Source organism: Notamacropus eugenii, chromosome 4, assembly GCF_028372415.1.
Source record: "Notamacropus eugenii isolate mMacEug1 chromosome 4, mMacEug1.pri_v2, whole genome shotgun sequence".
Classification (NCBI taxonomy): domain Eukaryota; kingdom Metazoa; phylum Chordata; class Mammalia; order Diprotodontia; family Macropodidae; genus Notamacropus; species Notamacropus eugenii.
The window spans coordinates 458,850,551-458,863,973 of NC_092875.1; the positions used below are offsets into that span (position 1 = coordinate 458,850,551).

Here is a 13,423-nt window from a genome sequence, read left to right on the forward strand (position 1 = left end):
TGAAAGCATCTCCTGCTGTCTTCTGTTTGATTCCAGCCTTTGAAGTAACTCTTCTCCTTGTCAAATCCAACCCACCTACAAGTATCTTTGATGTCATCTCTTCCTACAAACTCCAACAATTTGCCCCTCCTGTCATTTCCACTGTCATGATAATTTTCAGTACCTTTTCTTGTGGAGTAAATAACGTGGATCAGCATGCAATTGGCTACCCAATCCTTTAGGGAAGAAAAGAAAGGGTTCTGATCACTGTTGAAAAAAGACAGTATATAACTGATTATTCTAGTCCCCGCCCTCTCATTCTGCTTAACCCTGTACAACCTGGATTCCAACTTCATAATTCAACTGAAACTACTCTTTCCAAAGTTATAAATGACCTCTCAAACATCAAATCCAATGGTCTTTTTAAATCTTTATTCTTCTTGACCTCTTTATAATATTTGATACTTTTGATCAATTTATTCTATCAGATTACTTTCTTTCCCTCTCTGGGTTTTAATGACACTTCTCTATCTTGATTTTCCTCCTTTTCCTCCTTTCTAAGTGATTCTTTTTGGTTTCCTTTTTGGAACTTTATTCCATGTTATATCCACTAACTATGCGTAAACCCCAGTGTTGGATATTGGGCCCTTTTCTTTTTCCTTTCAATACTATTTCACTTGACGATCTCATTGTCTTCCATGGACTCAATTATTATCTCTACGCAGATGACTCCCATATCTATATACCAATGACTTCCTTTTTATGACAGAAAAAGTGATACCCAAGTTATGAAAGCAAAATGATGGCTAATATCGACACATAGCCTGGTACAGTCTCACTAAATTAAAAAACAAGCCAAGAAAGTCTTATGGTGCATTAAGTGGATTCTCTATGGTGGATTTATGGAAGATATGAATTAAAAGTAAGGAAATAGGAGGAGAAAGCATGAGGGAGTACTTGTAAAAACTCATTGGCCTATCAGAGTGAAAAAGTGCCAGATTTTTGTTTTTCCGTATGTCATTTCAGATTATATTTTTCATAAAAATGTCCAGATATAAATATATATATATATAACCAATCCTACTTAAGTTCCTGGATTCATCAAAAACTCACATAATGACAAAAACAAAATAAAAATCCTCACTATATAAAGTAGGATCGAAGAATCTAATAATTGATTAAAATGATGACTGAAGAGTATAAAATATCAAGAATGGAAGAAAAACAAAACAGCAAGTTTGAGAACAACAGAGGGAGAGGAAAAGGAAGAGTTCCATGATTTTTGATTGTATCTGAGAGAAATTATTTAGCATCAGGTGAACTTGGATAGCAAAGACAGCATGACTCAGGCATGCCAACTCCCTCACCCCACCATGCCCCAGTTATACACTTTGCCTTATTATCAAAAAATGAGACACCAGGAAGCTCAATGGAAGACTAATACTAAATTGACTCATAAAATTGCTTATACTTCCATATTTCAAAGGTCTATGATTTTGTTAATAAAAGTTCTCAGTCTATTTGGGTAAAACTCACTTGGAAAACTTATATTTTATATGTATATAGCAAAAACTGAAGAGATTCCATGCTCAGTCAGAAATCAAGGCTTGTAAACAGTCCATATCACTCAAGAAACTTGTGTGTGTGTGTGTGTGTGTGTACGTGTGTGTGTGTGTGTGTACGTGTGCGAGATTCCAGTGACCATGTGTTTTTTTGTTAGTAGACAGGCATCACCAACAACCTGGTAAAGTTTCTCCTCAAAGTTAACTTGGAATGTTCCTGGGTGACAGTCTATCACCAAATCCAGACATAGATCTTTACAGCTTAGTAGCACCTATCAAAATTGGCATTCTTTTGACATAGCCTTCATGATCCCTCTCCATGACTGTGAGGCATTAGCAGTGGACTTTAGTATAATTGTAAGCACATTAGATAGCACCATGTACAAATAGGCTCCAGTTAATTGGTATAATGTATGAATCTATGTCCCAAGGTGGAGAAAAGTGAGGAAAAACTGAAGGCTTGTCTCCAAGAAGAAATTGGAATATGTACACATTGGAAGATTCTTATTCGAATGTAGATTATATCCTGGGGGAACAATGATAAATTCCTTTAATTAAGATTACATCTGTGTATTTGTCATTCACTGCTAATAGTCTGGAGTACAGGGGGACACTTGAAGATCCACAATTCCTAAATGCTTCAAGCACCCAAATGAATTATTCAGTTACATAAAGGGACTACCCAAGCATTTAGCGTAGTTTATGAAGTCCCACTATAAAACTAAAAGAGAAATAGATGTAATGCATCATTTTGATCTTTGTGGTTTATCTCCCACAGGTGTTCCGTGGAAATGTGGACAACAATACACCCTATGCCAACTCTTTCACTCCTCCAATAAAATCTCAGTATGTCCGACTGTATCCCCAAGTGTGTCGGAGACACTGTACTTTGAGGATGGAGCTTCTTGGTTGTGAACTATCTGGTGAGGTTCCCATCAGTTATCTTTACTTTAAAAAAAGTGATTATATCAAAGCTTTGATGTTAAACTACAAAAAACAACAATAGTTTAGTATGTATAGGGATGCATTTTTGGTACAAAATTTCAAACATAAAATTTAAGTCTATGCCTTAGTTTTGTCTATGTGTTTGTGTACTAGAAACAATAATAGAATGACACTGGAGAACAGAGTTAACATAGTATTAAATTTATGGCTTCACAAAGCAAATGAAGTAAAGTCACACTGTTTACCATGAACAGGATTTGGACTTGTTTTCATCTTTTTTTTTATTTTTATGTAGCAATGATTGATGATTTGTGACAAAGGTAAAGTAAGTACTGAAATTCTGAAATCTGTATTTCTCAAGGTCAAGTAAGGTTTAGGATATAAAGAAGGAAATTTTAGGTTTCAATTCTGTGTTTCACTGCAAGAACTCATTTCTTTAGATTCTGTGCAACATGTAAATTCATCACACTTCCCAAGGGGGTCATTCCTCAACACTAGGATTGCTACCATAAATTCATTTTGGGATCTGTCTTGGCTACCTCCCTGCTTATTGTAAAAGCAGTGGTTATCAAGTTCAAGAATGATCCATCAAAGTACTCCAAGTTAAATAATTCTTGTCCCCCTTAGGGGCATCAAAACTAGATTTAGACATGAAAAGTTAATGCATTAATCTCACTGTAGTCTCTTCTCAACACAGCACTAAATTGGAAAGCAAATAGGAAATTCTGTCAAGGCATTTTAGTGTGTGGGTATTGGGGTGCTTGTGGATTTCTTGAACCAGAAAAGTTTTTCCTCAAGTAACTGGGGGTTGTTCTGTTCAATGACTGAGAAAGTCATTGAAGTCACCAAGTGAATTCATCCTTGTAGCTATAGGGCTAGGTCAGAGTCACCTCAAAAATTTAATGATACTTTGAAATAAGCAGGAAAAAAAGACCATTTTTGTTCTAAAGAGAGATAGCCTTGGACATTAAAAAGTCCTACTTCTACTCTTAGTCTTTTTAAATGGTCTCTGGGTTTTGAGTGCCACCTCCACATCCCATCTTTCCTTTCTTGAATGTGTTTTTGAAGTAAGGAAAAGGATCTTTTCTGAATGAAAAACTTATTAAAAGTCATTTCTTTTTAAAATGAAAATGTTTCAATACAAGAAACTCAAACAATTGAGCCAGATGAATCATCTTAAATAGCATTGTTTTCAGGGTATAGTTTTTTTTTTTTAATAAAGCAACTAGCATAATATTTTGAACCACTAATTAGCTTTCAGCAATATTTCTCCTCATCTTTTTAGATTTAAAATCACTGACTCTTGATGAGCTACAGCATAGAATTGAGGAAGTGATATTGTAAAATACAAAGAGTTCTGGAATTAGAGGACCTGTCTTGAAATCTCACTTCTCATGCATAATATCTGTGTATTTTGATTATAGCAATTTTATCATTTTATTTCTTTGAGACTCAGTCTCCTCATCTGTGAAATAAGGAATTAGATAGCCTTTGAAGTTCCTTCCAGTTCTTGATATAGGATTGTATAGCTAAGGTAGAGTTATTGTCCTGTGCATTACATAAGAAGGTATCGCTAATATGCCTGTGGCATCACCAAACCACTGTTGCCTTAAGGCAATCAGGAAAACCTTTGCCCCACAAAGATTGTCAAACCAGATTATTTTTTGCTTAAACTACTACTTTCCATTTTCTTCTTCGGTTAGTTCTGCAATATGTTAACTCATGAGGGTCAGGGCCTCATATAATACACAGTTATACTCTGAACATAGAAATACATTTTACTTATGAGTTTGACAATAAATCACATAGACACTTTAAGAATTTTATTATATTAAAAAAGAAGCCAGGTCACATCCTCAAAATACAGAAATTGTTTTTGAACTTGTTGTTATTGAACATAACTCTTAGTAGGCACTTAAATTAAGTCCTTCCTACAGAAATAATATTGGGGGGGTAAATACAATTTTATTCAGATTCTACCTACATGAGTAAAAGGTTTAACTAGTTTTTGAATACAAAATAATGTGACTCAGATGGCTAATTAGTAAGGTGAGTCACACTGATAAACTGAGAAAGCCCAGTAAACTCAATTAATAGATGAGGCAACTAGGTGGTGCATGGGTAGGGGGCTATGTCTGTAGTCAGGAAGACCTGAGTTCAAACCTGGTCTTGGAAACTTACTAGCTATGTGACTGTGGGTAAGTTATTTAACTTCTGCTTTGCCCCAGTTTGCTCAACTGTAAAATGGGACCAACAGCACATTCTTTGCAAGGTTATAGCGAAGATCAAACAAGTTAATATGTAAAGAATTTAGTACAGTGCATAGCTTATGGTAGGTGATATATAAATGATTACTTCCCACATTCACTGTAACAATTTGTCTTGGAGCAAACTCCTCATACACAATGTGAAACAGTGCTCTATGCCATGGACCACAGTATTATATGCAATCAACTCTGCTCTCCAAGCTTTCTATCTAGTCAAACAGCTTTTGGCTTCCTAATGGGGAGGTATTCTACCTGGTCATTAAGAGATGTGTTACTTCTTAGGTAGAAAGAGTGGTTTCAGATAGCTGAGTTGGTTAGAATAGTAATAATTGCCATCACTGCCATTGTTAGAGGGAGGAGAGCAATGTATAAAACTGAATTTCATAACTGGGTTGAAATAACAAAGGAAAAGTCCTTCAAAATATACTATTTTCATTTTCTAAAACCTAGAAATGTATGTTTACTTAAGTGGGAGGAAAAGAAACTCAACTTTTCTAATTATCTGATTTCTCTTGCAACTCAGCTTCTTGCTCATCCTTTGTCACCTGAGACTATAACGTAGATACCTCATTTGTTTTTAGTGTCTGAGAATATATTCATGGACTTTCTAATTGGTCTCCCTGCATGGAATCCCTCTGGACTCCTATTCATCTTGCATTCCATTGCCAAGGTGATTTTCCTAAAGCACAGATCTGACCATATCAACCCCTTCCTCAGTAAACTACAGTGGTTCCCTATTATCCCAAGATCCAGTATTAAATTCCCAGATTGACATTTCAAGTCTTCTTATGCATCCTGCCAACCACACACTCAATGATCTGACTCCAATGGCCTGTTTGCTCTCCCTCACATACAATAGTCTATCATAATGCCATGCATTTTTACTGGCTGGCCGCCATTCCTGTCATGATCTCCCTCCTCATCTCTCTTCCTAGCTGCTCTGGCTTTCTTCAAGACTGCTTAAATCCCCCCTTCTGTAGGAGGCCTTTACCAGCCTTCTCTGCTACAGGTCCCCTTCCTCTGTGATTACATCCTGTATACACTACATATATCTTGGATGTATAAAACTTTTGGCTCCCTGAGAGCAGGAACTAGATTTTTTTTATATTATTATTGTTTTTTTATCTTTAGAACTTAGCACATTATTTAGCACATAAAACACTTAATAAATGCTTGTTGACCTGACCCTTTAAAAAGATACTGCCATAAATTTACTAAATGTTGCCACATCTTATTATTAATTTGACTAAAAAATTAAGGTGTGTTTGAAAGTCAGGGAAGATCTCCTATGTAATTTGGTTGTACTGACCGAAATTGGAAGACCACTCTCCCCACTCCTGCCTTGCTATTCAATATCTGCTTGGAGGTTTCCTAGCCAGGAGGACTATATTTCCTAAATATAGAAAAAAAAAAATCACTGAGTAGTATGTGAGCACATGAGACTTTTCTGAAACATCTTTTATTCATAGAAATGTTATTAGAGTAATTTAAGACATTTAGAATATACTTTAAGATATATTTCATTATTAGATCATAATAACAAATTTGCCATAATAAATTCCTTTCCTAGTTGTGCTTAATTTGAACATGTGTTAGCAACTTGTTATATCCTTCCACTGAACCATCAGGAATTTAAGAGCAGAATTCTTCATCATTTTTCTCCCTTCCCATCTCAAAAATGTGTGTGGGTCTCTTAAGAAGCATTGTAGAAAACATGAAAGAAAAATAATAATTTCCAATCATGAAAATGTCAGAAAAGAGATTGCTTGTCTCTTAACAGTTTTAATTAAAAATCATTTTTGTAGCCATTTTACTCTGCCTTTTATCTTATCTCTTCCAATTAAATCCAACTTTTCTTGGATGAGTTCTATAAGTAGTCATTTGAGATAATATGAAATTAGAAGGCAAAGAAAAATCTTAAGGAAATGGATTAGAGTATATTCATTGAGTAGGAATGTATCTCACTACTAAGTACTGTGGCTGTCTTCAGTGCAAGAGTAAAGATTGTGGCAGAATAACTTGTAGCCACTTACACAACCAGTAAGTTTGGTACTATGTAAATAAAAAACTATTTTCTAAGAAAATATCTCTTTGTTAAGGAAACGATAGGGGCTGCTGAAAACCAGGGAACAGTCATGAAGCTAAGACTAATGAAAATTGAAAAAGAATTTCAACTTTGTAATATTTGGCAAAAAAAAAAAAATTAACAGTAAAATACTTTGAATTATCAATCTTGCTTTCAATTTTATGAAAATACGTTAGAATAAAATAGCCTCAATTGGCTATTTTGTTTTTCAGTTTTACTCCAGATGCTCTCTTGATTAAAGATTTTCTGTAAGAATGTTGATACTCCCCATTTTCAAAATGATTATCATTATGTCTTCTGTTGCCTATCCAAAAGCAGCACAGAAAACTTTCAGAGTTATAAATGATTTCTCTCATGGAGCCTTCTCATTTTCATTCAGGTTGTTCTGAGCCCCTGGGAATGAAATCAGGACACATACAAGACTATCAGATTACTGCTTCCAGCATCTTCAGGACACTCAACATGGATATGTTCACTTGGGAACCCAGGAAAGCCCGGCTAGATAAACAGGGGAAAGTGAACGCCTGGACTTCAGGCCACAATGACCAGTCACAATGGCTGCAGGTAGTGTTTTCAAGATATTTCTTGACATCTGTTCACCCTCTTTCCAGAAAGGCCATATCAGTTCACTGAATGTCCAAGTTTACAGTCATTAAACTAATTGAAAATATGTTATTTTCCTCTTAAATCCACTAAAATTAATTTTGAAGTGTAGGTTAATTACACGGCAGCATCCATGTGTTGTTTTCACTGATGTTTGTAAGGTCTTAACTAGTACAATGTAGAGAGGCACCTTGCAGAGATACATTTAAGCAGTCCACAAAGTGAATTTGCATTTTTGAACATTCGTATACTGTCATGAATTTTGTCATCTTTTGATTGTCCATGGGAGTTCTAGCATGATTCTAAACAGTCCACTGGACACACTGAGCATTAGGAAGTTAGGAAGACTCATCTTCCTGAGTTTAAATCAGACACTCGCTGTGACTGAGCAAGTCACTTCACCCTGTTTGCCCTTGATTTCCTTATCTATAAAATGAGCTAGAGAAGGAAATGGCAAACAGCTCCAGTATCCTTGCCAAGAAAACCCCAAATAGGATCAGGAAGAGTCAGACATGACTGAAAAAATGACTACAGAACAAAGAGACACATTACTAATCCTGCTACATGCATGTACATTGTTGAACCTTAGCAGTGTGACAATGTGATTGCTTTCCCATCTCTGAGCTCCTGTATGTAGAAGAAAATAGCCATTATTGATTTGTTTATTGTTTGAAAAATTGACAACATATGCAGTCAGTGACTTTTTAAAAGAATGCTGCAGTTCACTTAATTGGAGAAGCTTTTTAAGATTATAAATTAGTTAAGATCTAGAACAGTAATAAAGAATTATATCCTGTCCTTGAGTACAGTCATTGGATCTGGAGAAGAGCAGCTCTATTTTTATTGCTTATTGATCTCAATTCTACATACATGAGAGTTTTGAGACTGTAGTTAGGAAAAATTTCTATGTTATTAATTATTAAAAACAAGCAAAACAAACAATGCTCATAACTTAATATTTGATGGTGATGTTCACATAAGAGATTCATTGTTGTTCAAGCAGAATTCAAAGTATAGATTGTAGCCTTTTGGGGGAGGATCTAGACTTGTGATTTCATTAGTATAGGGAAGTCCTGGTGAGGAAAATCCTGGAGATTAGCAACTGCTGTATGACTTATAGATTTACATAATTGCCTCAGGCACGAACAAGTTAAGCAATTTTTCCAGCACTATATAGCCAGTACTACACTAAGGTTGGGTATTCTTGAATACAAGGCAAAATTTTCCATCTAATATAGCATGCCGTTTATTGTGTTTTGTCCTAAGACTCTTATTTTCTGTCTCCTAATAATAAATGAGAATCCTTTTTTATACATTCTATATGGCCTAGCCAATAACAATTCCAAATTTCTAATTTCAAGGATTAGATCTTTCAAAAGAGAAATCAAATTTAGGGGAGACACTTTCTACATGAAGTTTCCAGGAATATTTATTTGGGATTTCTATGAAAGTGACTCTTTTGTAATTAATTTTTTATCTCTAGTTTGCTTGTTAGATAGGTGTGTGTGTGTGTATGTGTGTGAAATCCATGCATATATTTAAGTTTTCAAATATTAAACCATTTTCTCACAACAATTCTGCATATGGAATATTGTTTTGAGTTATAAGGGTATTAGAAATAAAAAACCACCTCTTCTATATCCCATAAATAATCAAGAAAGTTCAATGACTTAAAGACATTTTACCTTCTGGTACTTCTCTTAAAGAGGGTACCCTTAATTTGCTTAAATTATGTGCTAATTGCTAAAGTCATATTTAGCACAAAATTATAGCCACCATTTTGTCAAAATTATCTTTTTATCCACCCTCAGATAATCACTTCCATGCTCACATTGCTCCATTATGTTCCTTAAATTAATGAATTCAAAGGCATCACTAAAAACATTATATGCCAAGCACTCTGATAAACTTTGAGAAAACAAATAGAAAAATCAAAACAGTCCCTCTTCTAAGGAACTCAGCACTATGGACAGGTGCAAGGGAAAATTGATGACTGAGTCTTTTAAATTACTTTAATTAGTCATGGGATAGTTATAAGTGCCTAGAGGGCATCAAGGTAGGAAAGGAGGTAAGGCCTAGAAGATTTTAAGATTCATTTACACGAGACAAAGCAAGGATGGATGGCCCTCAGTCTTTCCAGAAGAAAGGATTGGTGTTGGTAACTTTTATCTTATGCAAACCATGTGAGTAGTCAAGAACCTGGATGAGTTCTAGATGATCCTGGGAGCTGGGGAAGAGGATGAGAATAAATTTTATCTCCCATAATTCTGGGATGGATTCTGGGCAAACAGGATTTGGGAAGGGGAATGAAGGCAGATTTTCTCTCCGTGTAAGCTTATGTTTCCCCAAGAGTAGGTCTATTTTTTCTTGTTGGCAAGCAAAACACAGAAGGAATCTTCAAGGCAGGGCAAATTGACATTTTTTTCTCAGTATAAAAATGTTATGGAGTTCTAAATATATTAAAATTCTTTCCTCAAAAAATATTATGCTCAATACAACTACAAGTTACAATACTTTTATCTTGCTATTTTCTTTTGAGAATTAGATTACCAAACACTTAAATAATACCAGCAAAAAGAATGTAGTTTGAGAATTATTGTAACAGAGGTCAATTTAGAGCCTGAATTTATTCCTCTGAAGACATAAATTACTTTTGTATTTTGAGCTAAATGCCTCAATCCCCAGATACAGTCGTAGTCCATCTGAGGGAAAGTCATGCCTATCATTTAAATTTCTAGCCTCATTGTCGGTCTGTTTGAGGTTGAACACTTTAGGAAATTTCCTTTATAATCTTAATGAGATGACCTTCTAACATAGGTGAATAAGTGATTTGATTTGATTTTGTTTCAGATTCAAGTAGCTTTTTAAGTATATAATCAGAGCCTAGAGAAAAAAAAAAAAACTAAATTCCAAAACATGAAAGGACAACGTTTCATGTGTGATACAGAACAAGAATTACTTCTCTAATTTACATGCACGATGACATTCACAACTTTGTTTTCTTCTCATTGGTACTAGCAGGATACAACAAGTTTTCTCCCTTATTTGCTGCACCTTGTGCAGGTACAATGCATTGATCTCCACCAACAAGAAGAGAGTCCCATTCCAATGTCCTTTGGGACCCAAATTGCACTGTTATTACTAGGATTGTAAGCTGATTCCCTTCTGCAAACAGTTTTTCCCCCTTTCCTTTTTTTTTAAAAAACCATTTTGGGTAACAGGACTTTTACCTTTGGACATGAGCTTAGAATAAGTAACTAAACCCACACACATATACATAAATAGACACAAATACATAGAGAGAGTGGGATGAAGTGAATAAAGTGGAAAAAATAAATTCAGATTTAATGTATATTGCCTTAATATATGTAAAGAATTATGCTATTCTGATTTTCATTTTAGTCAATAGGAAGGAGACCACAGTGGAGGGTGTCATTGTCTAAGCATTTGCTAATACTGGGACAGAAGTCTTTCCTAACAATATCATCATTTCTCATTCGCTGATATATAACATTCTATCTGTTTTGTATGTTTCTGGTGTATATATCCATGTTACGTCTCTTGTTAGAACGTAAGCTCAGTCAGGTCAAAGACTTTAATTTTTGCCTTTGTGTCTCTGCAACATAGCACAATGCATGGCCCATAGCAGATGTTTAATATTTGATTGAATGATTGATTGATCATATTGCAACTTTATCCATGTCCATAATTCTGTGTCCTAGGGAAAAGCTATATGCTGTTTATCTTCCTTAAATCTGAAACTTACCGATATAAGTATAGATTCTTTAAAGCAACAACATAATTTTAATCTTAAACCTAATGAAAAGGGGAAAAATTCTACTGTTACCTGGAGAATGATCTCTTGGTCCTTTTGAAATACCACTCCCTAAGTAAAGAAAAGCTCCATAATATTTCAGGCAAAATCTATTAGTGATATTAATAGTGTTGTTAAACTGCACATTGCAGTACTGACCTTTTCAGAATTGCATTTGACTCTGCAGAACTTCATTTCAATATTTATTTTATGGGAATGTTTATGGTGACAATTGAATTTGTCTTCAATTTAAATAAGGTAGTAGAAAAAACAGGCTTATATCTGATATTTTTATGTAGTATCTCAGCTATAAAATGCATAGCAGCTTTAAAGGCATTGATTTCTCTCAGGCTGTACTTCTACTCACCCATCATGCAGGGAAGAACTAGAGAAAATCTTTCAAGAAATAAATGAACTCCAGTTCTCCAAGAAGCATTAACAAATATTTGGATTCCCATGTCGTGTTCCAGTATTTGATATGTAGAATACATTAATCCTAAATGAGATTTTGACTTGTGGATGAGGTGTGCAAAGGTATAAGGTTTGATTCTAACATGCGGAATTTTTTGTTTGTTTGGAATCAATATCATCTCATCTCTAACATAATCTGGCATGGACACCAGTAAATGAGGTAAATTATTATTATTTTTTTCAAATTGACAAGGATAAAAGTTGAAATTAGAAAGTTTTTGAAAGGCACAAATGGTATGAGGTGTCACTGGATTGTAAATAGGGAACTTGCCTCAGAGCTAGGAAGACCAGGGTTTAAGTACCGCATCTGACATGCCAGCTGCTAAATGACACAGGGTAAGACCCTTACCGCCTCAGTGTACGAGGCCACTCTCTAAGGTACCAATCTGCATTAATAAAGAGAGTTTCTGCATTCAAATATTCCCTGTGCCAATTAAATAATAAGTCCAGTCCCTACACCTTTAACCTTGAGAGATATTCTTTGATTTTAGAGGTTAGGAATAAATTCCAGATATTAAACTTTACATCATAAATAGTCCTTAATAGCCAAAAAAGTGGAAGGTACTGAAAAAGTATAGTTCTTGAGGAAAAACAGTTCATATACTTGCAGGAAGGGAAATTATTAGCTTAGACTAAACATATCAGAAAAGGCATTAGAAATGATAATGGACCACAAACTGAGTTTTTTCTTAAATTTTAGTGTTGGCTACAGTTCAAATATGACATGTGGTTATAGAGTTTTCTTTGCTTTTTTATAGATGGGGAAACTGAGGCAGGAGGTTAAGTGACTTATCTCAGGCCACACAGCTTTATAAATAAAGACTTAACATCCTAGTATCTAAGCTCAAAGAGTCACTGTTAATTCCATTGGATTACATTACATTTCTAGGCAATTTGGAAAAAAAGAGGAATGGTATTCTCCTTTCAGAACTTCGTATCTAAAGTAGTGATTTCACTTACTAACAAGGTATAGCAGGACCTTAAAGAGACATTTTCAAATAATTTAATTTGCTCATAATGAAGATAATTTTTCCACATTCACCTCATGAATTATGCACATGCCATATTTCTCTCATGAAAATGACAGATATTTCACTTTATTTTTTACTTTGTGAAAAGTAAGGATACCAATAAATAGGTATATTAGGCATATTTTAATAAAGTAAATCCTTCTTTCCTGTTTTCTTTTTCATTATAAAATTAGAACTGTATCCCCATGGGCAAAGTCGTCCAGTCAAATGAGTGAAACCACATGATGTTAAAGGGGTTTTAATGGCTGCTGTTCTTCCCATGGTATGTCAAGCAGTTCATCAAAATGTTCTTCCTAATTGGGAAGTACAGGTTCTACCTTTAATTCATTTTTCTGTACTATAAGTTTGGGGTCCTTTCTTGAAAAGTACCATGCATGATTAATGGCCAGTATTCTCCAGTTCTGTATCTAAGATTCAATGACCTAACTTCATCACACAAGTTATTCTTGATTCTCCACTTATTTCCCTATTACTCAGATTTTCTGATTGGATTTCTGACCCTCAGGTGCCCAGGCCACTTGTTAAAATGTACCACCTTGGGCTGTCCTGCAGATCTTATGAACTTCCTCAGCACCACGTCTGCCAGGCCTTTGACTTATCACCTTAACTTCTTCTCCATAAGTTGCCTCACTATTACTCATTGCCCATTTTGATTACCTGCCTTG

The 13,423-nt window shown here is 34.9% G+C and overlaps 1 protein-coding gene across 3 annotated transcripts in view; it reads left to right on the forward strand.

Moving 5' to 3' along the window:
- EDIL3 (EGF like repeats and discoidin domains 3) overlaps nucleotides 1-13,423 on the forward strand; it is a 603,244-nt gene that overhangs the window by 467,887 nt on the left and 121,934 nt on the right. For all 3 annotated transcript variants that reach the window (XM_072606206.1, XM_072606208.1, XM_072606207.1), the window contains 2 exons: nucleotides 2,320-2,464; nucleotides 7,219-7,403. In XM_072606206.1, coding sequence (XP_072462307.1) covers nucleotides 2,320-2,464; nucleotides 7,219-7,403 — 330 coding nt within the window. The remainder of the gene's footprint in view (nucleotides 1-2,319; nucleotides 2,465-7,218; nucleotides 7,404-13,423) is intronic.